Source organism: Daphnia carinata, chromosome 5 (assembly GCF_022539665.2).
Source record: "Daphnia carinata strain CSIRO-1 chromosome 5, CSIRO_AGI_Dcar_HiC_V3, whole genome shotgun sequence".
NCBI classification, from domain to species: Eukaryota; Metazoa; Arthropoda; class Branchiopoda; order Diplostraca; family Daphniidae; genus Daphnia; species Daphnia carinata.
Window position 1 is genome coordinate 3,118,057 of NC_081335.1, and position 27,296 is coordinate 3,145,352.

A 27,296-nucleotide genomic window follows, 5' to 3' on the forward strand; every position below is an offset into this window, starting at 1 on the left:
TGTCGTGTCGTCGTCGTCCACCAATTTCTTTTACGTCTGGTCGACTTGTGCGCAACGTTAGTTCTCGGAATCCTCTGTGCATGTTACTCTCTTATTTTTATTGAGTTTCAGGGTACATACACACACATAGAGAACAGGGAGAATTGTACCTTGCATTCGTGTGGTTTTTTTTTCTTTATTCAGTGGGAGGTAAACGGGATGGCCACACCACCCACGAGCTACTAACGACGCCGTTCGTCTATTGGTGCCCGGGACGAGTTGCTGCCAACACACATATCTACGCATATGTTGTGTGCCCATTATAAGAGCTCGACCTGCGTTGAGCAAAAGCAAAGCTAGCAGCTCCCTATACATTATTTCATATATTTTGTTTTTTGTTGCCCTTAAAATTTTTATTTATTTATGTTTTCGTCTGTTTTTACGTTCAGGAGCACCCGCGCAGCACGGGCGCACCGCTGTGTCTAATGTAGTGTGTGTGTGTGTGTGTGTCTGTGTGTGTACTATATACGAAAGAAGAGTTAGCCACCAGCAGTAAGTGGTATTACGCGATGGGCTGCGCTGACAGCAAAAGCGCCGGACTAGCCAACACCATCACTACCGTCGCCGCGGCCAACACTAACGGCCAACTACATCAGCATCCATCCGACTTGCAGAGTGAGTACACACCTAAGCATCATACGCCTATACGTGTAGAGGCCTAACGTATAGACGCTTTAATATAGAGGGGAGTGTGTAGATGAAAACTTACTTTTGATGATAGGCCTTTTGATGTCTTTTAGAATCGACTTTGAACACACACCGCGTAATTAAGTTTTGGCAACGTTCTTCATCCAGTTGAAGAGCGCAACACAAAGTTTTACGATGCAAATGACTTGCGCTATGACTGAAGGTTTTATTGTTTAGTCTCTCTTCAATGTAATTGAAACGGATGATTGTTAGGGAATTTTCTTTCCTGTTTATGGATGGATTTTGGGTGTCTTTAACGACAATGGTTAAACTTTTTAAGCTTTCTTGTCCTTCCCTCGTTACGTTATACTGGCAATAATGGCCGTGGCTTCTTTATAGTCAAAGGGAACTATAGTCGTGTGTATCATCGTTGAATGTCCTTAACGAGCCCCTCGAGTTTTCGTCTTTTTATGTGCATTATTGCTTTTCTTTCTCTCTTCATTCCCTGTGTCCCGTTGTTCGTTTTTTTTCTCTGTTGTCACTGAGATCATCGTCAAAGAACGACTTGCGAGGCCGTCAACTCCCAGCAGCACTCGTCCCTCTGTAAATTTACCGTATCCCTAGGAGAGAGAGGCAGAGAGAGAGGCTCTCTCCTAATATCTTTAGTGTTCAAAGGACGTACACAAGAAAATCCATAAAACAGCAACGTATACAATCAAAAGCTTTTTCTGGTCACATATCCCTGCTGTCCATGCGTAGACATTTATATTCGATTTTTTTTTTTTTTTGTTTTCTGGTTACAAGCTCCGCCTTTTATTGATTCTATAGGAGATCGAGTATCCTTAGATTTGATCAGATGCTTCCTCCGAATTTGATTAGAGAGGATACTTTATAGGCCTTTTGAATAATTGATGGACGTCAACGAGTGACATCATCATATGATTTTTGGACTCTCATGCGGGCAATTGCGTTTGTTGACTCGATATAGTTATGTTTATAAATAGCATCGGACGTTATGGACCTTTTTTTTTTATTTGTTTGTTTGGGAAATCTCGTGTTTGCCAAGTTTATTTTATTTCTTTTTTTTTCCCTGATTTTTCTTGATTGGTCTTGTTGGTTTGTTTGCTTTCTGCTTTGTGTATATATCTAAGTTCATGTTCCAGAACCGGAAAATCTATTCTCCATTTCCCCGGTATCCTTTCCGTTCCCTGGAAAGTGAGGGACGAAATGCACGCGGCTATTGCCTTGAGCGAAAGAGAAAAAGGGTTAAAAAACAAAAGTAAACTAGAAAAGAACTGAAAGTTTCGCGAACGAAACAACGTGTCTGTGTGTGTGTGTGTGGGAGCTAAGGCTCTGCAAAAGCTGGAACGGGAGTCACAATGTAATCAATAGAAGCGAGCCAGGGCAACACACACCGCTACAGGAGCTCCAGGATCTTGAACTCTACATTTCGTGTAACGCTGCCATGCCAATTAAAAGAGTATTACTTTTTATGACTGAAATTTGCCTATCCATATAAAAGAGAACAAAGCAAACTAACTGCTAGTAAAAGAAAAAAATCGATCCTGGGGGATATAAAAAAAAAGCCAAAGGGGTTACGGTTCCCGCAATTTCAATTTTCAATAGACACAAGTCTTTTGACCCGATGCTTTCAATTCGCTGAGCCTCTAGAATATTGGGCATTGTCGGGGTGAGTTCGGGCGATGGGCAGTCTGACGTTCGATGCCGTTGCGCTTACGTTCTATTCGTCGTTGAGCAAACAATGATATGCGCTGCCGCCGTTGCTGCTCTATAACACTGTATCCCATTAGATAAGGAACACGTACGCTTCGAAAGCCTATTGAAGAAAGGGACATTGATTCGTGCTGCTACAGCGGAACGATTGATCCCCGCCAAAAGCGGAAGGATTTGATGTGTACGGTTAAACACTTTTTCTGGAATTGCTTGTTTCATTCGTTGATTTCTTTAGGTTTTTTTTTTTAAGGGATCACACTTTACATCTTTATTTTTCTCGATTTAAACCGACTCAATTCCCAGCTTGTTCTTCATCTGGTTTTTTACTTTAATTTCTATCAAATTAAATGATGGCCCTTTTTGAAATTTCCTTTTGCTACACGACAAACTTCTATTTTATCGGTTTTTTTGGTCTTTTCCCCCTTTTTAAATCTTTAATCGGTTTTATATAGCGTTAGTCCACGAATAGCTTCCCTATAAAATCACACGTTAGAGCGTTATCGACTTTTGACACAGGCAATCCATTATAATCACACGCTCTCTTGATACCCTTTACAACAGATTTAAATCATTTAACCTTTCAATTTCTTTCAGTTGTTATTCAAATGAATTTTCCAAACACTTTAACGGGATGTAAACATTTTCAAATCACCGAAGCTAACGAGCTTCAAGCGAGAGCATAACATGTCCCCTGTTACGCAAGGCCGGAAAAGTGTTGACACGTTAATGCAGGATGTCCTTATCGGAGCTTGTTGTCCACATAACGCATAAACATGCGCACAAAAAGTTGTGTGTACCTAATAAAAAAAAATATGGCCTTTATTTCCAGTACTTTTTGAAAGGGTCCACATCACGATGCGGAGGCTCATTTGGCTACTATTATCGTTACGTAACTTTTTTTCCCGTCCTTTTTATTGCAATAAAGTTAGGTAGTATATGCTCTCTTTCTTGGTTACGCGACATTGACACTAAATTTTCTGCAATAATTGATGAAGGGCATGCGCAATAGGCGAGGTGGACTGAAAGTAATACCCCCCTAAATAAAAAGTATTCCCTTTTCTATATATAAAAAAAAAAGAAATAAAAAAATACGTAAGCGAGTGGAGAGAAATGCGCGCGAAACCTCCGGCCTTTGGCTTATACCCGGAGCCGTGCGTCCCGACCGGTGGCTGTAGCCAGCAAACCGAGCTCCAGATCGGTTCTTCCGTCTTCATCGCCGTTCTTTCCAACGACGTATCACAATCTCACACTTTCATCCTATAATCAACCTTCTTATCTATCTTAAAGCATTATTCCTTGCTTTATTTTATTTATTATCGTCTTAATTTGCGTGCCGCACCAGTGCTTCCGTGTTTGTGCTCTACTGCTCTGCCGGAATCTAGCCCGTTAGGCGGCGAAAAAAGGTAACACACGACACGAAAAACATTTGATTTGGCATTTTTTTGAATGTTTAATGAAGGGGCTTGTTAAAAATATGTATATGTGCAATAGATAGGGGATGCGCAGTCCTAGAAATCGTACAGAGTAGGCCCAGTGCATAAATGATGGGGGTTGAAGAGTAGTATTGAACAGTCCATTCGTACATATGAGTATTTTTCATACTAGCGTTTGGATTTCTCGCGGACATGTATACGGACGCATACCTTGATGTAATCAGAGTGTTTCTTACGACTAACGATGATTGAAAGGTAACACAATCCGCAAATCAATATGATTATTCCGTCCTCCACGCCCCGGACAGAGGCTCGCACGCGCTGCCGCTCCTTGCAAAACTGCGGAGCGCTAAGATTTCTTTTTTGATGGAGGGTGAGGGGCTTAGTAGACTGTGTTCTAACAGCACTCAGGACTTATCCAGCTCTCTACCACTGATGACAAACGCACGGATAGAGTCCTTTATCCATTGGAGCCCGTTCAACGACGTTCGTTCGTTTGACTCTCGAGATTTACGACCCAAAATCTAAACAAGAAGCCCCTACCACTAAGAAGGGAGGGGAAAGTCCTTTGATCGCACATGAGAGAGAATCGGAGCATCAGCTCAATTCTCACTAGTTCAAAATGTATACACTCAGCACACCAACATATGCGACGCCGCTGTAGAAATTTATTGTTACAACACAGTGCGATCAAGGAAATTTGGTTCCCATTTTTTTCCTTCCCGATTTTGGCTGGTGATGATTTGTGCAGAGGAAGGAGTTTGATGTGGCTTGAGTTGAACTGATTGCTTGCGTAAGCAGTTAGGAAGAAGGAATTCATGGTGTCAATCAAACCGGATGCTTTTGTGTATGTGCGTGTGCAGCATAAGCGGGACGAAAACAAAAATATAAAACTGAATCAGAAATGATAACAGCTGGATGGATCGACGTCATCTAGGGTACACGAACACGTTATTGCTAGCAGGTTTTGTACCATATGTGGAGCTAATCAAACAAAGCCGTGTTTTGCGTGCCTGTGCTGCTGGGCAAACTTGAGGTCCCCGCTGGCTTGTTGGATCAATCGAGGCTCAGGTCGTCCTACCCATCAGCATGCCATTGCTTTCTAACCCCAGCCATTATTATCCTTTAGGATTCCCCTTTTTTCTTTTCTTTTTTTCTTGACGGGGATTTCTCTTTTTTTTCAGTTAAAAGGTGCGGGACTTTGCGCGAGTGTTTCCGCTCATTTTCGATTATTCAGACAACAAGACGAGCTTTGCCGGTAAGGCATGGCGACATGCAAAGTTACAATGGACAAAATGATAAAAGTCGATTATCGATCGAAATTTATACGTGCCGTTGGACAACGAACAAAAAGAGAAAACTCGAGTCAGGGAGGACACGTCGGTGTAGCATAAAAGACGCTGGCAGCGGATGGTAACCACCGCCTGATTACCTGCAGACTTATTCCTTCGACCCAATAACCCTTGGATGTAGGCAACATAGAATATCCAATAAGCGAAGAAAAAAAAAAGATTTCAATAGGCTTACTGGCGTGAAAACGTACGAAAATCAGCTGCCTATGTAACATTCTAAACAGCATAAATAATGCAAAAGAGGTGTTTTAGTTTGTGACTTTCCACTGATGGACGTGCCCCAGTTTTGTTATGAACTGCTACTGCGGGATAGCGATTGGGACATTGTTCACGGCCGCTGGATTGTTGAACCTCGTGCAAAGCGGAAAGCAATTAAACAGTTGAAAGGAGAAACGCCGGACGCCTTAAAAGAGCAGACGGATGAATAATGAAAAGCTGGAATGCTTTTTGCATTTTAAAAAGGATGGAACGTGGCGCGGAACGAGGAACAAATGAATGAACAACGCAAGTGAAACCCATCAAATATTTACCGTCATTCCCTTTTAGTAGAAATGGAGATACGGCACATGAAAATGAGAAAATGTTTCTGTATTTCTTTGGAGAAAAACAAAACAAAACGAACATTTCTCTTGTTTAATCATGGCGACATATTACATTGCTGAAATAATATTATGGGGCTTTCCAAGTCAACAAACGGTTGGGTAAGATGTTCTCTCGACGAGTGTATCTAGATAGATAGTTCCCAGTCAAGTTGCGCTATTTATTGATCTTGCTACAAAAGATGGCCGACCCCCCCCCCCTTTTCCTAATCTATTTCCATCGGCCTCAAAGGTAAATTTATAAGCCTATGTAGTAGTTACAACAAAAGCTACCGACGCAATAGGGACTTTCATCTTTGCCCTTTTTGTTTTCATGGCCATGTTCCTTTTATTATTATTTTTTGTACAGTGTAAACCTTGAGTTTTGATGCCAGAATGCTTAGGAATACCATACTATGCACTGATGGGCTGATTATACCAGACGGAAAAAAAAACTTTTGTGTAAAGACTTTGCCTTCTGAATTTCCGTATTTTGTGCGGCAATCTCTTGCGGACTCGTTAGAGCCAGCCCTCGGCAATCTGTGAGAGGGGGACTAAAATGTGCTGTTTATTAAGGCCGTTCTATCGTCATTATGATCGTAATTACTTACGTTCTTTTGTGTGGTATTGAAAACCTCTCAGCGAGCGAAGATTCAGCTGGTGGCCATTGTTCCCTAGCTGAAGAAGAAGACGCTGCTGTCAAGATCCAGGCATTTTACAGGGGCTATCAAACCCGTCGTGATTTAGCCGATAAGAAAGAAAGGGAACTCTACGGTCCGGGTGGGAAACCGGGCAAGAAGAAAAAAGGAACGTATCCGAAGCCTCTTGCACCTCAACCGCCTCAGCAGCAACAGCAACAGCCACCTCAGACACATCCAGCAGCTGTAGATTTAGCGCAGCACCAAACGGCAGCTTTGACGTAAAGTATATCAAACATCTCCAACGACAAAAACGAAATGGATTTGGACGCAATGGATCCCGCTGAACTCGAGCAAGATTTGGGTAAATCTTTTGTTCTTTTTAAGCGACGTGAGCCTTGCCAACTGTTAACTGACGTCTGAATTGTTTTTGTCTTTTTGACCGTAGACTTGATGAACGCAGCCACCAAGATTCAGGCCTCGTTCCGAGGACACATGGCCCGGAAACAAGCAGAGAAGCAGAGCAAGAATGACAGCGAGATTACCAAAGAAATGGAGAAACTTCAATCCAAGGTACGTTGATTTTTTATTCTTGTGAATATTTTGACTGTTGATTAAGGGCTGATTCCTGGATGTTTATGTTCTTATTTGGATAGAGTCCAGTGCCGAATGAAGAGGAGCTGGACGTGGATTTGAGTGATCCATCGCTGAACCACGCCGCCACCAAAATCCAAGCATCTTTCCGCGGCCATATGACGCGGAAGACTCTCGTCAAAGACTAAAAAAAAAGAAACCAAGTCATTAAAAAAAAGGAGTATACGAAATAGTTAAAACGAAAGGGAACCTACAAAAGAGAAACATTAATCAATTAACTTTTAATTTGGCATCAAACATACGACGACCATTTACAATTTTTTGAAACCAACAAGAAAACTGATGATTAAAGAAAAAAATTGACACGTTACAAGAAAAGCAATTTAGAGAAAAGCACACGATTCACGAGGAGGGTAAAAGAGACAAGTCAACGTTCACCGTGTCCAATTACAAATCATCGAGTTCCCTTTTTTTAAATCTTCCTTTCGAAAATAACTAAATGAAAAAAAAATCATGTTTTTGTTTCTTATTTAAACTCATGTTATTCGCAGTCTTTCTAACTCTTTCCCTATATATCCATCTCGTCTCTTATAATTCTAAAAATTCTTGTAGTTATGTTATGTTCATCTCCTTTCGCTGCTGAATGCACCAGAATTTTTCTAGTTTAACTGTGCGGGCCTATATATACGTTTGTTTCTTAGGTACTGCCTGTATGAAATCTCTGTTTTTCCAATAATCATCCCTTGAAGATTCTTTTGTTTGCCCTGCGCCATCACATTCAACTCTGTAAGTCATTTATATACACAATTATACTGGTGAATCCCTTCAACTGGCTCCTCTTTGTGCATTCTCTTTCTCTTGACACTTGAACCCAAACAAAAAGATGAACTTCCACAAATGTGGTGTGACTATCTGAAACACATGGCGCAAGTCAATTGGCTGTCGCTGTTCAGCCTAGACATTCAATCTCGTACACAATAAGCCACAAGTCTGATGGCAGACAATCGCTGCTGCTGTGGAGAAATTTCGTTTTTGCCCGGTTCATTTTCTCTATCGATCCCTTCCAGCTTTCTCTTCTTCTTTTGATTCTTCCATTTCCTTTTGCAATAACGTGAAGGATTCGTGCACGTAGTTCTTCTTATTCCTTTCGAATATGCACGAGTTTTTGACGTATAGCCTACTCGAAGACTAACAAATTTTCTCGGTCGTTCGTGTAGATTTTGCAAATACCCGTTTACAGTAACAAGACTACATTATGATCGTTACGTTTAAGAAGAAAGTTGACTGACATAAATTGACTGATCATCTTCGTTTTGTTTATGTGATTCAGCATTTTGATAGAGGCTCCTTTATTGAATCTTCTCTTCTTTTCGGAGCATTCACTTGGTATTCTTCCTTTCTTTCAGAAGTTAAAGACGTGCCCAGTAGAATCAGCCACGTATGTCCTATATAAGTACACTGTTGCGTCAATCATCGTCTAATAGAACGAGGACTGTAGAGAAAAGTACCGAAACAAAAACCTGCAAAGATCATTTCATATTCGTACGTCGTCGGCTTTGTGATGTCGAGAATGTACAAATACGTGGGTGATCATTTAGGGCGAAGAAGTGCTGTTCTGCATGTAAGAGACATTCGTGAATTTCATTAGACAGATAACCACTTGGAATAATGAATAGGCATTATTTTTCTCCCCTCTGCGCGTTGTTGGCTCTTTTTGTTATTTTCCTGTTTATGTTTCCCCAACGATTTTAGCCTGTGTAGCTGTTGTGTTGGCAATTCAACCGCTTCGCTAATGGCCCACTGGCTGCAGACACAAGCAATAGCTTTGTTCGTCGCTTACTCCTCAGTCTGTTTGCCTTTCTCGCTCCGTTAGAGCTGACAGAACAAGAAGGTTCACAGAAAGAAAGAGGGAACAAAAAACTAAAAAATAGGTTTATGAATAGAAAGGGAAAAAGAACTGCAGTGGAATCATCAATGTTTACTTGTACACTTAGACAAATGAGAGAGCTTTTATAACATCCGCCATGCATAGGAACCGTTTGAATATATTTAGAGACAACCAACAGAATGAATGCGAGTCAACAGTAACTTGAAATCAGTTAGAGGAACATCGCAATCCTCTAACTTGCTGTATAAGAGATGCCAAACTTGATTGAATACGATAGGCCGCACTTTTCATCACATCATCGAAGGTGTATCGTCCTTTTGTCCGTTCATTTTCTACCGAATAATTTTGCCCCACTTCGTAACGCATCTTTCCCTCCATCGCCCAATCAGAAAGAAAGCCAAAATGTAACAAGAGAGCTCAATAAGATAAACGAAAAATGATATACGGAAGCTGGCGGATTGGAAGAAGATCAGCACTATGTGGTTATAAAGATAAGGGGAAAGAAAACTAATAAAGCCGAAAATATTAAAAAAGGAAAACCATTGGCAACCAAGTGACTGCCTACCTATCCCTCTTTATTGATTTCTGTATTTCCATCTCCTTTATTTTCCGGCATCCAATCCTAGTAGCCGATGTGCAAGAACGAATGCACCACAGAAACGGACCATTTTATAACGAAACGAACGGTACGAACCCCCCTACAAAAAGCCGGAAATATATACAGCCAAGTACATCCACTCATTGATTTTTTTTTTTTTTTTATTGGTGTAATGTCCTTAGTCCGACGTTAATTCGTTTCGAATCATGTAACATACAACGTTTACGCGGTGTTGACGGTAAACTGATATCCAATGATCGGAAGCATACAAAAGCCTTGGTCTGCAATTAATGAAGAAACACAAGATCTTCTCGTGAAAGAGAAAACCTTAGCGAAAAAGAGTTGAACAACACACTCGTTTCCCGTGTCAATCTGTTGTAAAAGGCTGGATCACGTCACTTGTCGGCCAAGGACATAATCAAATGTCTGCCGATCGATATAGTTTAAAAGATAAAAGTCATTAGCGACATCCTAACATCGATCGTCTCATTCAGCCACTCACGGCCATAAGCTTAGCACCGTTTCTTGGGTGGCGTTCCGCTTGTTTCACGACGCCATCACGGGACACACCATGTGGTTGATTATGCGGAGTATATTATAAGCAACGGTTCAATGAAAACACATTGAAAAGCAGCCATAATCACGCAGATGTGCTGTGTGTAGTCATTAGTCAATTATACGATTATTTTCAGCAGTCGTTGCTTCTTTGCTGTTGTATTGAATCCGTTTTTGTGGGGCGTTTCGGTTGTCACCGCATGTTGCAACAAAGCCTTGCACGTAAATCAATAGAGATAATCAGTGCGCTGTTATTTCGAGCTCCGAAAACTTTTTGTTTCAAATTTCAGCCCTTTTTCTTTAAAACTAAAGCCTTTTAGCTAAACAAAAAGATCAATTCCAGAAAGAAATAACTGGGCTGTGAAAAAGAAGAGAATCCACGCCACGTACGAAATCAAATAAACAGACAAGGTAAAATTATACGGATATCGAAAAAAAGAAAAAAAAAAGGGATTTAGAAAAAAAGAAAAATGACGCGGTGATGATGTGAACGGCCTCAGCTCACCGGCTTCCCAAATTGAAAATGGCGTGTCTGTAAATGCGACTCCTTTTCTACTTTTGTATCCCTATATCTATTTATCCATTTTCCCGTGGCTCGTGGGAGACGTGCCTCCCCTCTGATCCCGAAGAAAGAGACCGGCATGGATATATAAATATATATTTATATACCATGTAGACTTAGGCGGAAAAAAGAAAGAATTCCATCTAGAAGAGAGTAAAAAGAGACAGAAAAGAGAATACATTGAAAGAGAAAAAGACAGAAAAGCGAACTTTACGTACAATATCCGACACGCGTCTACGACTCGTCGTGCCGAGAGTGGCATCCAATTATATCGGTATACATCATACAAACACTGTGTATGATGTGTATGAACAAAAGTTTTCCTATTTGCATAGATGTGCACAATAACACTGGAATATGAGGCGTTGGGCAGAATAGCCCACGGTTGTAGAATCATCGTTTTCAAAAATGTGTCGCTTTTTTTTTCTTGTTATTGCTTAAATTCACATTGTTTGCTGACTGTATGCCTTTTCCGTTTGTCTTTCATTCGGTCTTTAGTCTACCAAAACGGCTGTGCTCTTTCTTTCTTCTTTTATTCCACTAAAGATCTAAAGATTTCTTCCCTGGGCGGCGAAATAATTCGACTTTTAGGTAAGAGGAAGACAACCGTTATTCTGACGATGGAAAATATCAAACGTATTTTTGATTGACACGTAGCAACCGTCATCTACATGTAGAAAATTGCGTTTGTCCAGGATAAGAAATGTAGTTAGGCAGGCCAACGAACAATATTCCGGCGGAGTTGTTCTTAATGTTCTTTCGTTGTATCCAACGTGAAGAACGAACGCCCAATTTCGTTTAAAGTTGGCCGTTTCATAAGTTAAAAGTAAAATACGAAATATTGCAATGTACATCCCTAAGGCAATACCTACTTTTCTTTTTTTAATCGATCCAAGCTTGCAGATATGATACTCTTTGAAATATAAAAGCCACTAGCTTTTGTATTATATTTTTTTACGAATTTGCCAGCTCGCGTCGTCCACAACTTTCGTTTGCCAACTTTCACGTAATGAGATTTTGAATAGACCTTGAATTTAATATCAAATTTGCATTGCATTGTTTGAAGTTTAGAGATTTTACTTTGTTCGCCTCGACAGCCAATCACTAGTCTCAGAACAAATGGAAACAAGATTCCTTTGTTCGTCTTTGTTGACATTCACAAAGTTGAAAAAAGGTGACTTCAGTTGGAACGTAGAATGTTCCTAAAAATGGCTAAGTTGTTAACAGTTGCTTTTTTGTAATTATATAATAATAAAAAAAATGCTGGTACAAATTAGGCTAATGGGATAGTTGTCGTGCAACGTCGCTCTCGACAGTATTAAAATGTATTTTGAAGACGAAAGGTACGAGACTAGAGTCGAGATTTTTTTCACAGTCCTCTCGTGAAAACGAGAGCTGAAACTAAGCCACTTCATTTTGGCTCTCTGCTACTGGATCAATCTATGACGACGTTTACATCATTGTTCAGGGAGTAAAGGTATGTTGGCAATTTGTGTGATGTTATAAAAAACCACGACTTCCCAGATTACAATGTGTTAAAGAATTCTTGGTAAAAGAATTTTATTGATAAATAGTTATTGCGTGAATGATTTTAAACTTTGTTGTTTTTTTAAATGAAATAAGTTGGATTAAAAGTTAAATGTAGCACATTTGCCATGAAATTTGATCACAATAATAACAAGCTGAGCCAGTAATATTCATTCTTTATTGTTAATCAGTACAGAAAGGGAGGTGCACAAAAAACATGGTGGACCTAGTTGCTCGTAAAGCAATTCATGGCAATGACACCAGGATTCTTTTTGATTCAACGGTAGTGCCAATAAAGGAAAGTGATGACCAAATAATATCCTGGTTGCAACTGACTTACTGCCAGCTGACATCGACGTCGATGCGTGGCGACGATTTGCTTGAAGTATGCAACCATTTCGTTGTTCGTTGCTCTAGGTTATATCTTTGCTTTGTTTTTTTTTCAGATCTTTGTGTGGATCTTTTGTATCTTACAACGACAGGCGCCCTTATAGCATCATGGCGTACTGACATATCCGATTGGGATTACATATCCTGACTGTGCAAACTGCTATATGAAAAAAATAAGGTAATTCCCATTTTTTTTTCTTTTATGTACGACTCCCCGAAATGTAAGCTGTCAGGCCAAACGAGAGATGTTACACAAGACAGAGACTGAGGAAATGGAGGAACAAGAAATTCCGCCGATTCGTAACATTTGGCTCAATACATCCATGTACCCGAGTGTCGAGAAACAATGTGTGTTGTTAGTTCTCGTTCACTTGACTGAGCTCTTTCCAAATAAATCATCGGTACTCACCCCAAAAATGCTGATGACTCTTTGCATCCTCCACTGCTCAAGTTTTCTAGTCGACCGGATATGCTACCGTACAGTATTTTTTTGTTTTGTTATGTGTGCGTATTCAATCTCCATCAGCTATTGTTTTGTTTTTGTTTTGCAACAGACAGGGCTTATTCCTTGATGCAGCTCAGATAACAACCGTTCCGTCACCATCTACTAACCCCGAGATAAGTCATCGCATGTTTTTTTCTTGTGAGTCAAAAATAATGCTCTATATGTCACTTTTATATTCTAGGATTTTTCTTTCCACGTGTCTGCTTATTTACAGATGTCCACCACGAAAGGAAAAGAAAGAAAGTGAACAACGCAGAAGCAAGGAAAAAAGATTAGGATGCTCTGCTTGTAGCGTTCGTCCGTCCTCCGCCCGTCTCTGTACCGCTTGCGGCGACAACGACAAAACGGGAATCGAATCACAGGCAATTTCTTATTTTCTTTTACATTTTTTTTGGAGTGTGGGAAGGTGGTAGTGGTACAACTTTTCTGCCTACCCGACAAGAGTTGGCAAGTCGTTCTACTATGACAGTTGTTGGCAGGTCGGGTCGCAAAATGTAACAAAGGACATTTCGGAAAGCTTAAAAAAAAAACGGACGAAGAACATAGTTAACTGTGCGCCCACGGTTTATTCTAATTATTTGACGGATGAACTGCACTAAAGTTAAACTTCCTTCTATCACTATAGCTAGTGCTCTAATGAGAAATGGTAAATTGTCGTGCTGACGTTTATTGATCTAGCTGCTGCCTTCACTTTATCGCGCCCATCTTTCTTCCAACTTTTCTATCACTTTAGTGTCTGCATTAGCATTCTCGGTTAAACATTCTATCGTTCGTAAAAGAAAATTTATGTTCTATTTTACTTATTCTCAGCACTCGATTTCTCAAGCATTTATCGAAGAGTTTCCTTTACGGTCAGGAACCTCTAAAAATGTTATTGATGTCCGTCAACTAGAAAGTACATTTTCTGTTTCGGCCCATCACGTCACCCGACCCGTAAAATCGTGAAACTTGAAGTGGATGTACGTTGAAGATAAAATACTTGTGTCCCCTTTTTCTTCACTTAAAGTAATTATTTATTATCAGGAACCATTTCTATTGGGCACTCGACGTAGTCACGTTGTAACTTTTACGTAGCCTAGAGAAAGAAAACACTAACCTTGAAGAAGAAAAGACATGGGATTGTGAAAGAAAAGATGAAGGTTCGTTTAGAATGCACCCAAGCACGACACTCGGGGGGCTTCGAAAGTGTTTCGTACCGCAGGCTCATTTGCCGAGTTAGGTGACGGAGGACGCCAGGCTCAAAGGGGTGGAGGGGGAGGAGGAGAACATGAACTAGACCATCTGGAAATCCCACCAGATTACGTTATAATAACCAATTAATTCTCTGTTTCAATCTTGTCGTGTTTCCAGGACGCTCAACCCTACATCTTTGATACTATGACGACTGAAGTACCAAATTCTTGGCGGAGTGAATGCGCCTTTAGAAAACCTTAGGTCGACCCCCCGTTTCGTAGGGATCATCAGCCATTGCGAGACGTGGGATCGATTTTTCGTCATGATCAATTCATCGCCTCGAGTGCCACAAACAAAGCCTTCATCTCAGCTGGTACCTTTTTTTTCATATTTTTTTTTTTTTTTTTTCATTTGCCACTTTTTTCAAGCTTGCGAGAAGTACTAGGGTCTCGTTATTCGTTAAAGCGTCTTTATATTCGTGAGTGGTAGCACCGTGATTGACGATGCGCGGCGGAGGCGTCTACCGACCACATCGTTGTAAATGCGTGAACATTTGATGACGTACGTACACGTCGCCTAAACGATGCTACGCTTTTCTACATCCGGTCCCACCCGTATGTATTTTTATTTAAAGAGTTACGCCGTCTCATAAACAACGGAGAAAAAAAAGGTAGTGAACATTTTTTCCATCGAAGCAAGAAAAAGGTGGATGGTGCTAAAATGTTAGACATGTGATAAACGAAGACAGGGGACTTTTGGTTCATGTAATAGCCGCAGTTGTCTAGTTTACTGTTCTTTGCCGTTTATTAGACAGCGAAACCTTAAGGACTAATTAAGTTCTCGTGTCCTATTGATCTATTTGATTGATTTTGCACTTGCCTCCAGCTTCGACCTTTTTCTGATCATCTTTGACTGCTAAATTTAGAACATCGGAGATGATCAGATGTTTGTTCATAGATCCGAACAATCTCTTTTTCATTTCCACCTTCCTTTGCTCGACAAAAATATTCTTTCATCGCCGTAGATTCACGTTTGAATCTTTAGTTTGCTACGTGATCGGTTCGTTTCCCGAAAGACACTGAATGGCGTTCACAACCAGTCGACAATGTTAGGCCAGTAAAGGGCGTAGGGAACACGCTCCTAAACAGGAAAGACGGTCGATCGTGATCGCCATCATCAATAAGCCGTGCTTCTTCATTTTTTACTTTTTTCATTCTTTACGGGATATGTAACTCTATTAAAAGAGCTCCATTGCCTGAAGCGGTGGGATTACGCTTTTTAAAATCCCACCAACATGACGACCATCAATGCTCTTTCGTCGATTTTTTCTTCAGCGTTTTCAAAAGGGGAATCATCGTTTTCTGTCTTAGTAATCCCGATGGAAAGTGCAAAACTTTTTTAATAGGGTTCTTCAATCCCCTTTCTTAAAATATTAATTTTTTTTTAGTTTCCTTTTCCTTTCTGAACTATTCGTGACTGTTTTGTTTCCCGTTTTTTTTTTTCATTCGTTCGGTTGATGACGCCAACCTTTGCTCTGTGATCTCACTCGGTTCAGCCGAGCAGAAGTGCACTCGGCATTCAGCATCTCCACCGTGTACTTGAGTGTTAGGAGGAACGTGTGGAGATCGAACAAACTATGGAAAACGATAAATGGGAAAACTATTTTTCCTTTTTAGCTTTTCGTTTCCATCCTGAATTATTCAAAGAGAAAATATTGAAAGTATCTCCCGTCAACAGAACCGATGTGAACCATTGATAAAAGAAGATCTTACAAAATCCTTTAGACATTGAATTTCATTTTGGACTTCACCTTCGGATCGGGTTTGGCGTAGAGATAAGTGGAGGGAAAGCGAAACGCGAATACAGGGGATTAAATTCGTCAAGAATTGAAAGAAAAATACATTCAAAGTATACTGCTTTAAGCTCGCGCTACATCCGTCAGGAAAGGTAGCCAGCAACGCCTTTTGTTTGCATGTATTTATGAGCTCTAGCTATATGCGGCCATGCGTGTGGGGGTAGATATGATCCAAACAACCTTGTATAAGAAGGACCATATTCTTTTGACGAACTGTTATTCTTCTCTACGTTTTTCTCCCTATCGATTCGTTTCAGTGAAGACGACTCGGCTACGAAGACGGCGCATAGAGAACTCGTAAAACAGCGAAGGAAACTGTTGTAAAAAAAATAAAAATAAAAATAGAGGCAAGAATTCGATCGATCATGAGTTGGCAAAGAGCTGTGCCTCTCGTCACGCAGCAATGCTTCTTTCTCCGCGAATCTATCTTTTTCCTCGTTCTTCCTTTTTCTTTATATCGACGAGCGTTTTGTTCAGGTAGGGCGCACGATAATGCCACACGGGTTTTGTAATCGCTTCATCTACTTACTGCTAGACTCATCTATTGCGGATTTGGGATTTAGAAACGAAAAAACACGACTACAAAGCCGCTGGCTTTTGTAAGAAAGTTGGACTTTTTCCTTTCGTGAAAAACGAGACAATAGAATGAGATGGGGAATACGTCACACACGATCCCAATTAAAATACAATCAGTGCCAGGAAACAACTGTAGGATCGATAACTCATGATTTTTCAAAATCCTGAGTTTTCTCCAGATCTCGCTAACAATTTCCTGCGCTGCAACACACATTTAATTGAATTGAACTGGTAGACCAATTGGAAAATAGTTTTCCCTTTGAACACGACGTGCAAGCTAGAAGAATAAGACCAAAGTAGAAAAGTCACAATCATGTTTGATCCATCAGGATAGTTATCGCATGGTAGAACAAATGCAATACGTAATCAACTGAGCACATTGGAACGGTAGCAACGAAAGAAAAGAATTCCATCATGTCATTTCAAAATCTGTGACTCTTATCCTTATTCCTTATTATAATTCCATTATGCATAACTAATTTTTTTTCCCTTTATCTATAATTGCCCTGCGTTAGAGAGACACTGACTCAACAATAAATTCTATGACTATCACAGCTGAAACCAACATCTAAGCTCTCATGGTGAGAAGAACCTTTTTTTGATATGTTCACTGTCAACAAATGATAAGGAAGAAAATCAAAAATTTTTCCTTCTTTGCAGATGCTAAGGACTTCATTTGGCTGGGAAATATCCGAAGTGTTTACGAAGTTGTTCAAGGAAAACGAACGTCAAAATAGTTTGTGGTGCCAAACGGATGAAGGCCGGAACGTAGCCCTTGAAAAACCCCAAAGGTCCCAGCTTGGCCGTGTACGTGACCAGGTGCAACAAATTCTGAACGGAAAGAAAAATTATACAACAGAATTTGGTCATTATTACGTGACGGTACTTTTCAATGGTGGAAAACACCAATCTTACTTTAAATTCTCCTGGTTTTGCGTTCATAGCTCGTGTTTTCAAAACGTCTAATGGCTGAGTCATTGTGGTTGCTATGGCTCCCTGTGTAATTGAAATTATGAAGGTTATTACTTGTTTCACCTTGATACACAGTAAATAGGAAATTTACGGCTGACAGCGAAGCTGCAAAATGCGTTATAAGGTTGTCATCGAAGTGTCCCGTACTGAGCAGAATAATTTTTATTTGATCATAGAAGGACAACTGGCCAATAGTCATTAAAACTGCTCGTCCAGTGGCTGTTGATGCGCCTGAAAAGAGACGTCTAAATCCTTCCTCCCGGTAGACACGAACAACTCCGTCAATTGCATGCTTGTAGCTAAAATTCAATTGTGAATAACCAGCACGTTAAAAACAAATTATTGATAATATGTAATATTATTACTTTCTTCGCTGGGCGGCAGGTAATTTAACGTCATTTTGCATTCGAACGTTAATCATGTCACCAGGTGTACCAACAAGTCCACCTACAGCACCGGACATTCCAGCTATAAAGGCTTTTTGATAAAATGGAATATTGTCAGCCTTGGCACCACCAACATATTGTTTGGACACCTTTTAAAATAAAGATATCCCCATTGAACTTTAGAAATAATTAATGTACAACAAGGTGATTAAATACTTCATAAATCCCGAATCGTGCAGTTGAATAGGTCAGCTGCCGAAGGAGGGAAGCTGTGAGTCCTGAGTAAAGGGCAGAAATGCCTTGCTGCTTCACTATGTTAATGGCCAACCTTACTGCCTTAACTTTTCCATCTTGTTGAGTCTGCAAATGAACCTAATAGAAAGTAAACATATAATGATAGATGCTTGACCATGCAACCTTTTCTTTATTAACTATAATTTAAAAACACACTAAAGTACAATATACTTTAAAATCTTCGACAAAACTATTTATCATCCACAAACCTTAATCAAATCAAGAGGGTGAGTTACAATTGCTGCCCCACTCGAAGCTAGCCCACCGAAGTACCAGCGGGACAATCGTTTCTCGGCTGTTGCATTTGCAAGCATGTTATCGGTTTAACACTGGAAAAAATTTTAAAGAGCAGGTAATAACGTTAAAGTTCTGATGGGACTGACTATGTCTACCAACGGTTGTTATGATAGGCACCTTCAAAATAAAGTTGCGTGCTAAACAACACGATTGACGAAGACAAATAAACTCAAAAATCTTTCGGCACAAGGGCCTTTGATTTAGACTACGTGATGGAATGCCATAATTCACTCCCGAAATTAATAACGCTTTCAGAAGGTAAACACCTGATCAACAGATACATCTAGAGGCAGGCCCGAACAGTTTTAAAGACTAAACGCCACCTACTGAGAGGACGAGCTTGACTTCGCTTCCCAGATGGCGCGAGCTGTTATTTCGGCTGCCAAACCACGTGGATTTTTACTTATTCCCAATTTTGATTTAAGAACGAGAAAATTTAACAGTTGCTTAACACCCGTGAAATGTCGTTTTTCATTCGTAAAAATCAACGCGGAGCCAAACGTAGTAATGGTGCAACCGTCACTGGCAGACCCAAAACGTACAAGGAAAAAAAGCGTTTGGCCCACGACGACGAAATATCTAGCCATTCGGAAGGAGAAAACGATGATTCCAGAGTCTATACAGAATCGGAAGAAGATGAAGAAACTGTACAAGAAAAAAGGCTAAGGCTCACGAAAGAGTACATACAAGAAATTGAAAACCAAGGTTGGTCAAATGTTACCATTTTGTTTAAATTAAATATTAATTGTGTTTTCCACAGAACGCATAAGAAGAGAAGAGCATGACATTGACAAATCTGTAATTGCACATAGACTGAAAGAGGACTTGCTTGAACAGAGTGGCAGACTAAGAAGAACAGTTGCAGATTCATATGAAAAGGTCAATGAAGCTTTGATAAGGCATTTGCACTGCAAAGATCACAAACAACCTATTACTTGTTTGACGATATCACCTGATTGCCAATCTCTGTTCACGGCCTCAAAAGATTGCACCATTGTTAAGTGGTGTCTTGTAGATTTCAAAAAGGTAGCCGTTATCAAAAGGGTTGATAAGAAAACTTCCTCTGAAGTGAAAGGCCATAAGTCTGTGGTGCAAAGTCTTAGTATTTCGTCTGATGGAAAATTTCTGGCAAGTGGTGATCTAGACAATCAGATTCATATTTGGGATTCAATAACAATGAAATGGATGCACACATTTAGAGGTATTGTACACCAATTCCATGTTTTCTATGTTGCATAAATTGAATTTTTTTTTATTGCTAGGACATAGAGACGGCATCACTGGCTTAGTTTTTCGTCGCGGCACCCATACGTTGTACAGTGCTTCAATGGACCGTACTGTGAAAATTTGGAATTTGGATGAAATGTCCTACGTAGAGACGCTGTAAGTTTGCTCGATATTCTGTTTATGACGAGTATTAACCCTTACATCCCTAGATTAGGTCACCAAGATGCCATCACGTCCATCGATGCCTTAAACAAAGAACGAGCGATTACGGCAGGAGGACGAGATAACTCTTTGCGTGTATGGAAAATTCCCGAAGAGTCGCAGCTCATTTTTAATGGACATCAAGGATCAATTGACTGCGTCCGTCTTATCAACGAAGATCACTTCGTCAGCTGTGGAGATGACGGGTATAGCATTCAATGAGTTGATAAAATAATTCAATGTTATGTTACATAAAGAATGTGCTTTACGATTTAGTATGCTGTCGCTATGGGGCTCACAAAAGAAAAAACCACTTTGTAGTGTATCCGTCGCGCATGGAGTGGACGCGTCGAATAACCAAGCCTTTTGGATTTCCTCAGTAGCTGCGTTAACGAATACAGACCTTATTGCTTCAGGTATGCAATAGATCTTAATCTTATAGAAACCTATTTAAATGAGAAAATGTTTCAAAGCAGGATCACAAGACGGTTTTATTCGTCTATGGAAGTGTGGCGAGAACTTCCGCTCTCTAACACCTCTATTTAGCGTTCCGGTTTGCGGATTCGTTAACTCCCTGGCATTTTCCTCAGATGGGAAGATGTTGATTGCCGGTCTCGGTCAAGAACATAGACTAGGCAGGTGGTGGCGGAATGGATCGGCCAAAAACGAAATTGTCATCATTCCGCTCAAGCAACGTGAGACATCATGACCTCCTCTGTGAGTGAATACAAAATTTCTTGAATTCAGGGTACGTGATTTATTGTTATTAATTCCAAAAAGTTATTTAACGAATGTTAACGACGCCTTCTTTTTGGTCGCACCGCTGAGGCCTCGAGCTCTGGCAGGGAGTCAGTTTGGTTAGGATCGTGTAGATGAATGTCACTTATATCTACATCTCTTATTTGGAAACTAACGTCATCATGTGGAACATTTCTGATCGGAGTGCTCATAACTCTCGATCTCAAAATACGCTTGGTCGCCACATTCCGCACTAGAGGTACCTTTGGTATTTCAGGTTGTAAAAACGCACGAGAAGTATCCGTCATTGGAGCATCTTTCTCTACTGGTGCCTCACTTTCCCCATTTGGACTACTACTTGCATTCGGCCTTTCCGTTGTAAATTGTTTCCCATTCCTTTCGTTTGATTCGGCGACCGGTTCTTGTCCTTCTACCGTTGTTGGTGGAATACTTTCGGACGGATTACTTTCAACAGCTCCAACGGGGGTTTCACTTTCCCCCTTCGATAGTTCCGCGTTGTTCGTTGATGTTTCTGTGGATTCGGTGGTAGGATGGTTGATTCTACTTCGCCTATCATCACCTTGTTGAGTTCTGGCTTGCTCACCTTCGTGTGGATTAATTAACTCTGCAGGCGGTACAGTTCGCTCCACTCGAGAGGTCCGCAATTCCGCATCCAATCTCTCCTGTTGCTCAAACCGTTTTAGATCGAAATCAATTTCAGCCATTAATTGGCGATCTTCGGCAAGGATTTCTTGGATCTCGTCTTTGTAATCCTTCATTAGCTCCCGTAGAAATTGCATGAGATTGCCCATTAGTGAGGACTTATTGGCCGCTAGTTTACGTTTTAAAGCGACGACGATTGGTACAATGTTTTCGATAACATTTCGTTTTACAACCTACATAAAATCGATCGAAATTTAATCATTCTGGAACGGGAACACGGAAACAGAATCGTTACAAACCTGAGCAATGATAGCCTTCTTAGTGGACTGTACAATAGCTTGAGCTATATCTTCTTTCTCTACGGGATCGTCTTCCGTGGAAGCAGCCAATGAAGCTAATTTAATATCCTCCGATGAAAGTACGGCAAGGGCATCCTTCAAAACAGCTTCAGTGGAAGCCTTTTTTAGAGACATAACATCCTCAACAACTCCGTGGAGCACATCGCGAGTTAGTCGGAAAGTAAGCTGAAACCGTGCCTCGTCATCTATGTTCTGCAACATGAACTGGTAAATTTGGAATCGACGTTCTGCGTTTTGCTGTCCTGGAAATATAACTTGCAATTAAATATTTTCTGCGTCTCGTTACAGGGAAGTACACAAACCAGCGATGGAAAACAACTTCCTTTCTCTCTCCGTCAAGGCAAATTTATTGTATGTTGGGTGACCCTTGTAGTCATTGAAGTGGAACACGCTCTCGATGAAGTGCTGCTGTATGATGGTTGGTTGTCTATGGAGTAAACGCTGGGTAACATAGAAGTGTGCCAGAACTCTTAATCCTTCGTCATCATCGCATGCCAATTGCAGGATGCGGAAGAAAAAGGTTCCACGAATCTTGAGGTAATCTTCTTGCAAAAGATGTATCAGTAAGACTAATGTTTGCTTCCTTACAGCAGGGATTGGATCACGTAGACAAGCCGTTACTTGGGGCATAACGGGATCAATGGCGGTGGCATAGCGAATTACCCAATCGCACAGACAACAAACAATATTGTTGCGGACCGTTTCGTGTGGAGTCGTTTCAAGGAGACGACCCAGACCCGGAATAAGCTGCGTGGAATATTACACAAATCCAATCAGAACTAAAGGAACTTTGTGAAAGACAAAGTATACCTGTTTGGCCATCTCCTCATGTTGAACACTGAGTTTCCCCAGTGAAATGATAGCGGCCGCTTGTAGTCGCGGAGGAAGCTTTCTTTTAGGCTGGGACTGTGGCTGAGAGAAAGGAATCGGAGCGTCCACGCCGCTCTCCGGTTGAAAAGCAGCGTGCTGCAGTACCAAGAAATGTCGCTTGTTGACTTGTCTAGGGCAGTGCAACCCAACGGAACCCAGTATGAGAATACGACGCGCCAACTGCTCCTCCTCCTCTGGTAATACAGCATCCTATGACAGTTAATAACATTTGGGATAATTGACTTTTTTTTTAAGTTATCCGGCATACTTGCTTCCTGAGATGGCTGCTAAGGAATTCTCCACAATCGGATATAATTTCTCCTGCCCATAGAGCGGCTTCCTTCTGGGCTTCGCTTTCATCTTTTACTTGCTGCTGGATGCAATATACAACCATATCGCAAACGGTGGAGATGAGGTTTGTAGGTAAGTGACAGTGCGCAACTGATCGACTTGAAATTGTGCTGAAAAAATTAAATGAACAGTCAAGCTCAGATAAATATGCTACAAGAAAAGCAACTTCTTTTTACGTACCGAACAGTCTCTATGTTCTCCTTGTTCATACTAGGTAAACATGCTCCTATGGTTTTATATACTTGCTGTAAACAACAGACGATCACCGGATTCTGTGAGCTTATGTTTTCATGGAGATAATCGAGGGTAAATTTCTGCAAATTCAAAAACAATTTCAAAATTTAAATATGGTGTGAAAAAACCTAATTCTAATAACAAGAAACAAACAGGAAATGGAGAATTTTTATAAAACCTTCACGTTGGCATCAATGATTGCATGGCGAGCCAATATAGCAACGAACGTTAATGCCGCTCGTGGGCGCTCCTGGCTGTTTGCAAGTAAAGCTCTTGGGAGTTGTGCTGGAATCTGCTGTTGACGGGACCAGACCTCAACCGCTTTACTCAAATAAATGTCCAGGCCTTCCTCTATTATAACTTCCAAAAGCGTCCAGCCTTGCCTACTGTCATGACCAAGCAACGGGCGCAGAACCATCTGATCAGCACACTCCAGAGCTTTTTCTTGTACGCGCGTTTCACCATCAAGCACCAGAGGCAGTACCGATTGTGCCCATATTTTTTGTGTGGCTTCGTTTTCTGGATGTTCGGACAACAGTTCCGTCAACATTTGCGCTACGTTGCGACGGATGAGCATGGCGATATCTCGGCAAGCATTACCAAGTAGCTTGAGAAGATCAAGAGTCAGATAGCGTCCATGTCGTCGAGCTACCAATAGCAGTAATTGTAAGGCATTTTTACGCACGTGAACCTTTTCGTCGAGGGATCGTTCTTGAAGAAGACTGACGATTTCAGAGGCTTTTGGCAAAAATTTGGAGTTTATCTCAATGGGCCCTTCTGCTTGCAATAGTTCCACAATGTCAATTTCTTTGCTTTCTTCATTATTGACTGTTTGCCTATCAATGTCCTCAGCAAACATGATATCGAGCATTTCAACCATGGAAGGATGATTTGACTCGATACATTCACCCAAGATAGAAAGAGCTTTCGCTCTGACCGTTGCAGATGGATCAGAACACAAGGCAAAAATGACAGCAAAAATGACAGCAAAAATGGGCATATCAACTCGTCCGTTTTGCAACAGAATTGACAATATTTCCGTGGAAAGAAGGCGTAGATAGGCTGGTTCTGCATAAGCAAGTAGCAGAAACCAACGTATAATGCCTATGAAAGTCAAAGAATCATCTACAAACCTGGTATTAATATAACATTACTATTTATTACCTTGTTGATGTTCTGCAGGAATAAGCTGAAGTAAATCTAGCGCAGTTTGGGCTGTTTTCTGACGATATTCGGACTTATCGACGACTTCAGTACAAATATGTTTAATCACTCCTTGCAAAAGAGGGTAGATAACGGCTCCAAACTTTGCGACGAAGGTGCGTACTAACTTGAAGCTAATTTCTTTCAAGGCTATTAAATTTTTGTTATTCAAATCTTTATCACCGGGGTCCAGTGTCAGATGTGGCAGAATGTGCACGAAGACATGATGGACAGTTTGGACGGCATCGCCATGTAACGGAGTGCAGAAGTTTTGTACTATTTCAAGCGCCTTTAGACTCACTGTTCCCCTATCCAGGCTGATGACTGGTAGTATGCATTCAACAGTTTCTTTCAGGATGTTGGGATATCGTTTCAAAGAAAGATGTTGTGGAACTAGCAGTAAAGCATCCAAATAACTTGAGATAGCTTTCTCTACTGAAGCAATTTCTTCAACCCCAAGTGGAGTGTCTTCTTCATTATCTTCGACTTCTATAGCAGGCTGTCTCTGACTTTTCTTTGCTTGTTGAGACTGTGTTGCATTTTTCTGTTGGTATTTCCTGATTTGCACATACAGCAGAATAAGTTGCAATGACTTCATATACAACATTTGATGGAAGACTCTGAAAGCCATACTCCCAGGAATACATATCATTGTTAAATACATCTTGGCAGCTTCAAAACACAGTTCACGCTCATCAAAACTGCTTGCAAGGGTTGAACCCCTATCAATAAAAAAACCAGTAAGTGCCAGCAAATTCTGAATATTCACTTTCTTCTCCTGAAACAGAAAACCCCAGAATTTGGCTCCCTTGTCTAAAAGGCTTGTATTGAATGTTGAAGAAGAATTTTCTGGCATCTCTGAATTCCCGATTGATTGCCTTGCAGATGTCATAGCACCATTATTTTCAGATATTCCACTGGTCGAATTTAACCAACAGGAAAATGCTCTCTGCAAATTTGTGAATCGTGCGCTGACGTGACATTCACCAAGAATTTCATCGTAAAATAGTGGTAAATCTTGACAGTGCAAGAAATCGTTTTCGATCACCTCCGTTACCCAATCGGTTTCAAGTTTTTCCAACTGCAGTTGAATGAGTTCCGATGCTACAGCATGTTCGTATATTTGAACGTTATCTTCCATTTTTTTTTTCTATATCTTTGGAACTGTTTGGATTCACAAACTAACACGAAGACGTCATTCTGTTGGCGGGAAATTTAAGGGAATTCGGTGGTAGAATAAGCAGACGACGTTTTCTTTTTTAAACTGAAAAAAAATGCCAGACATTTTTTAAAGGTAAAATCTGTTGCCAAATAAAAAAGGAAATCAAGTTTATTTTTCAATTGGCTGCCGATGCTCTTACATTGAACCATGAGTTATATCTAACAATTTCTTACTTTCCTTTGTTTCCATGATCCAATTATATCATCCGTGATATCGCACGATTGCAGAGCGTTGTAACAATGTGGTACATTTCCTGGGTTCGAAACCCGGCGGCGGTTACAACACCGGAATAATTTCGAGTAAGTTTTATGATGCACGATTCAAAGTATACCATAATTGAGGAAGTATTATCCAAGTATAGAAGATTTATATTTTCTTTATTAGCAAAAAACAATTTCTTGGTTTCACCTATAACCTTTTCAGCATTTTTTGTCCAATCCTTTTCTTCTTTGGATACACATGTTCACTTGAATTGAATGATATTGGTATAATATTATCCAATCTTAATAAGTTTTAATTTCACCACAAATGGCGTTAACGACGCAAAATTTAACGCCAAATGCCAGCTTGACAGCTTCAGCAGAACTTTATTTAACAGTGATCTTCTTCGTACTTGCTATTTGAAGTTCTAAAACGGTTTTCTAACTTGTCGGAATTTGGCTACGACATTAGGTGCCCACTCGCATATCACACATAATAATAACAAGGTATAAGAGCCTGTAGACTCCTATCTCCTATATTTTGATTATTAGATTTGCGTAATCTGAATTTTTCTTGGCTCGCTTTTCGAATTGCGATTGGCAAGTATGGCAACGTTTTCCGCAGCCGTATTTCATGTATTAGCTTCTAAGATTTAGCAAACGGCATGACAATGCTGTGGCAAAGCCGGCGGGCATTCTGGTAAAGTACTGAGTTGCTGGCTAATATAAATTCTGTCGGAGGTCAGAAGTACCCAACAGTGAATGATGGGATTCCATTCAATAAATTAAGTTGAGGATTCTTCTTTGTATTTGTCAGTTTTTAGTATTCTATGTCGATGTTTTCTGAAAATTAAATTTTCTTGTGCTGAATCGTACTTTGCACCGTGAATTTTTTCGTAGTGTTTCCTCCCTGGACACTTGTAGTACCATTCGGACGTTCGGGCCACGTGGTTAAGTCAGTTTTCATTATGAACTTATGAGGAAAAATTGGGAATTTGTTTAAGTATACCAATTTTATAAGCTTAAATTCAGGTTGTTATTATGTGCATTTGTTATCTTGTTAATGTGAAAATATGAGTCTGGTATTAATGTTTCTAAATCATTTGTTGCAGTTGTGTAAATCCTGTGGTGAAAAGGACGGATTATGTTGGAGGAATGCCTTAAGGGGTGATTAGTAGGTGAGATAAGTTTATATAGTTGAAATTAATGATAGGTATGATGACCCCTTAAAGTATATGATAGGAATTGTTGTCTGAACATCTAATCATGCTTCTTTTTATTCTGAAATTTATTTTTTTGGTGTTTAATTTAAGTATTGCTAGTGAAGCTGAAGCTGTTTTTGCTTTTTCAGGTGTTCTGTGTCAGCCGTATCTGTATTCTAAAGGTTGTCGTTTGGCGTTGCTTTCTGTTCTTCCATGCTGTAGGGCTACAAGGTGCTTGCTAGATTTTGTCGGT

At 40.4% G+C, this 27,296-nt stretch overlaps 5 protein-coding genes and 2 long non-coding RNA genes across 16 annotated transcripts in view; 5 read left to right on the forward strand and 2 right to left on the reverse strand.

Annotated features, from left to right (window-relative positions):
* The first annotated feature begins 418 nt into the window (after positions 1 to 418).
* Positions 419 to 7,824, forward strand: LOC130696084 (obscurin-like). Of its 3 annotated transcripts, none has more exons than XM_057519162.2 (4): positions 448 to 654; positions 6,406 to 6,765; positions 6,850 to 6,974; positions 7,058 to 7,824. In XM_057519162.2, the coding sequence occupies exons 2-4, from the start codon at positions 6,720 to 6,722 to the stop codon at positions 7,181 to 7,183; spliced, it is 297 nt and encodes a 98-aa protein (XP_057375145.2). In that variant the 5' UTR covers positions 448 to 654; positions 6,406 to 6,719; the 3' UTR covers positions 7,184 to 7,824. The 3 variants fall into 3 exon arrangements, with proteins under 3 accessions (XP_059351304.1, XP_057375145.2, XP_059351305.1); XM_059495322.1 differs by lacking the exon at positions 448 to 654 and adding an exon at positions 3,592 to 3,803; XM_059495321.1 differs by lacking the exons at positions 6,850 to 6,974; positions 7,058 to 7,824 and having other exon boundaries at positions 419 to 654; positions 6,406 to 6,721.
* A 4,531-nt stretch (positions 7,825 to 12,355) lies between these two features.
* LOC130696086 (uncharacterized) lies at positions 12,356 to 13,375 on the forward strand. 6 transcript variants are annotated; one of them, XR_009421024.1, is made up of 4 exons: positions 12,356 to 12,510; positions 12,572 to 12,997; positions 13,074 to 13,158; positions 13,235 to 13,375. It is a non-coding gene; the product is annotated as an uncharacterized LOC130696086 (long non-coding RNA). The 6 variants fall into 6 exon arrangements; XR_009002538.2 differs by having other exon boundaries at positions 12,572 to 12,992; positions 13,070 to 13,158; XR_009002540.2 differs by having other exon boundaries at positions 12,572 to 12,992.
* Positions 13,376 to 14,378: 1,003 nt separating this feature from the next.
* Positions 14,379 to 17,420, forward strand: LOC130696088 (uncharacterized). Its single transcript, XR_009002542.1, has 3 exons — positions 14,379 to 14,566; positions 17,140 to 17,205; positions 17,285 to 17,420. It is a non-coding gene; the product is annotated as an uncharacterized LOC130696088 (long non-coding RNA).
* On the reverse strand, positions 16,922 to 18,831 carry LOC130696075 (mitochondrial dicarboxylate carrier-like). 2 transcript variants are annotated; one of them, XM_057519150.2, is made up of 7 exons: positions 18,691 to 18,831; positions 18,486 to 18,605; positions 18,199 to 18,354; positions 17,962 to 18,131; positions 17,688 to 17,895; positions 17,540 to 17,620; positions 16,922 to 17,455 (listed from the first exon to the last, which is right to left on the reverse strand). In XM_057519150.2, exons 2-7 carry the CDS (start codon positions 18,588 to 18,590, stop codon positions 17,297 to 17,299), a joined length of 879 nt encoding a protein of 292 aa, XP_057375133.1. In that variant the 5' UTR covers positions 18,591 to 18,605; positions 18,691 to 18,831; the 3' UTR covers positions 16,922 to 17,296. The 2 variants fall into 2 exon arrangements, with proteins under 2 accessions (XP_057375133.1, XP_057375132.1); XM_057519149.2 differs by having other exon boundaries at positions 18,669 to 18,820.
* Positions 18,832 to 18,934: 103 nt separating this feature from the next.
* LOC130696068 (U3 small nucleolar RNA-interacting protein 2-like) lies at positions 18,935 to 20,748 on the forward strand. 2 transcript variants are annotated; one of them, XM_057519142.1, is made up of 6 exons: positions 18,935 to 19,278; positions 19,334 to 19,774; positions 19,836 to 19,956; positions 20,010 to 20,207; positions 20,278 to 20,417; positions 20,475 to 20,748. In XM_057519142.1, exons 1-6 carry the CDS (start codon positions 19,035 to 19,037, stop codon positions 20,708 to 20,710), a joined length of 1,380 nt encoding a protein of 459 aa, XP_057375125.1. In that variant the 5' UTR covers positions 18,935 to 19,034; the 3' UTR covers positions 20,711 to 20,748. The 2 variants fall into 2 exon arrangements, with proteins under 2 accessions (XP_057375125.1, XP_057375126.1); XM_057519143.1 differs by having other exon boundaries at positions 20,478 to 20,748.
* LOC130696064 (condensin-2 complex subunit D3-L-like) lies at positions 20,744 to 25,596 on the reverse strand. Its single transcript, XM_057519136.2, has 8 exons — positions 24,381 to 25,596; positions 23,395 to 24,320; positions 23,163 to 23,296; positions 22,900 to 23,092; positions 22,572 to 22,841; positions 22,064 to 22,508; positions 21,702 to 22,003; positions 20,744 to 21,635 (listed from the first exon to the last, which is right to left on the reverse strand). The coding sequence occupies exons 1-8, from the start codon at positions 25,558 to 25,560 to the stop codon at positions 20,796 to 20,798; spliced, it is 4,290 nt and encodes a 1,429-aa protein (XP_057375119.1). The 5' UTR covers positions 25,561 to 25,596; the 3' UTR covers positions 20,744 to 20,795.
* A 1,055-nt stretch (positions 25,597 to 26,651) lies between these two features.
* Positions 26,652 to 27,296, forward strand: part of LOC130696081 (EEF1A lysine methyltransferase 2-like) — a 32,874-nt gene continuing 32,229 nt past the window's right edge. Inside the window, exon 1 of the mRNA XM_057519159.2 lies at positions 26,652 to 26,664. The gene's annotated coding sequence lies outside the window, so the exon portion shown is untranslated. The remainder of the gene's footprint in view (positions 26,665 to 27,296) is intronic.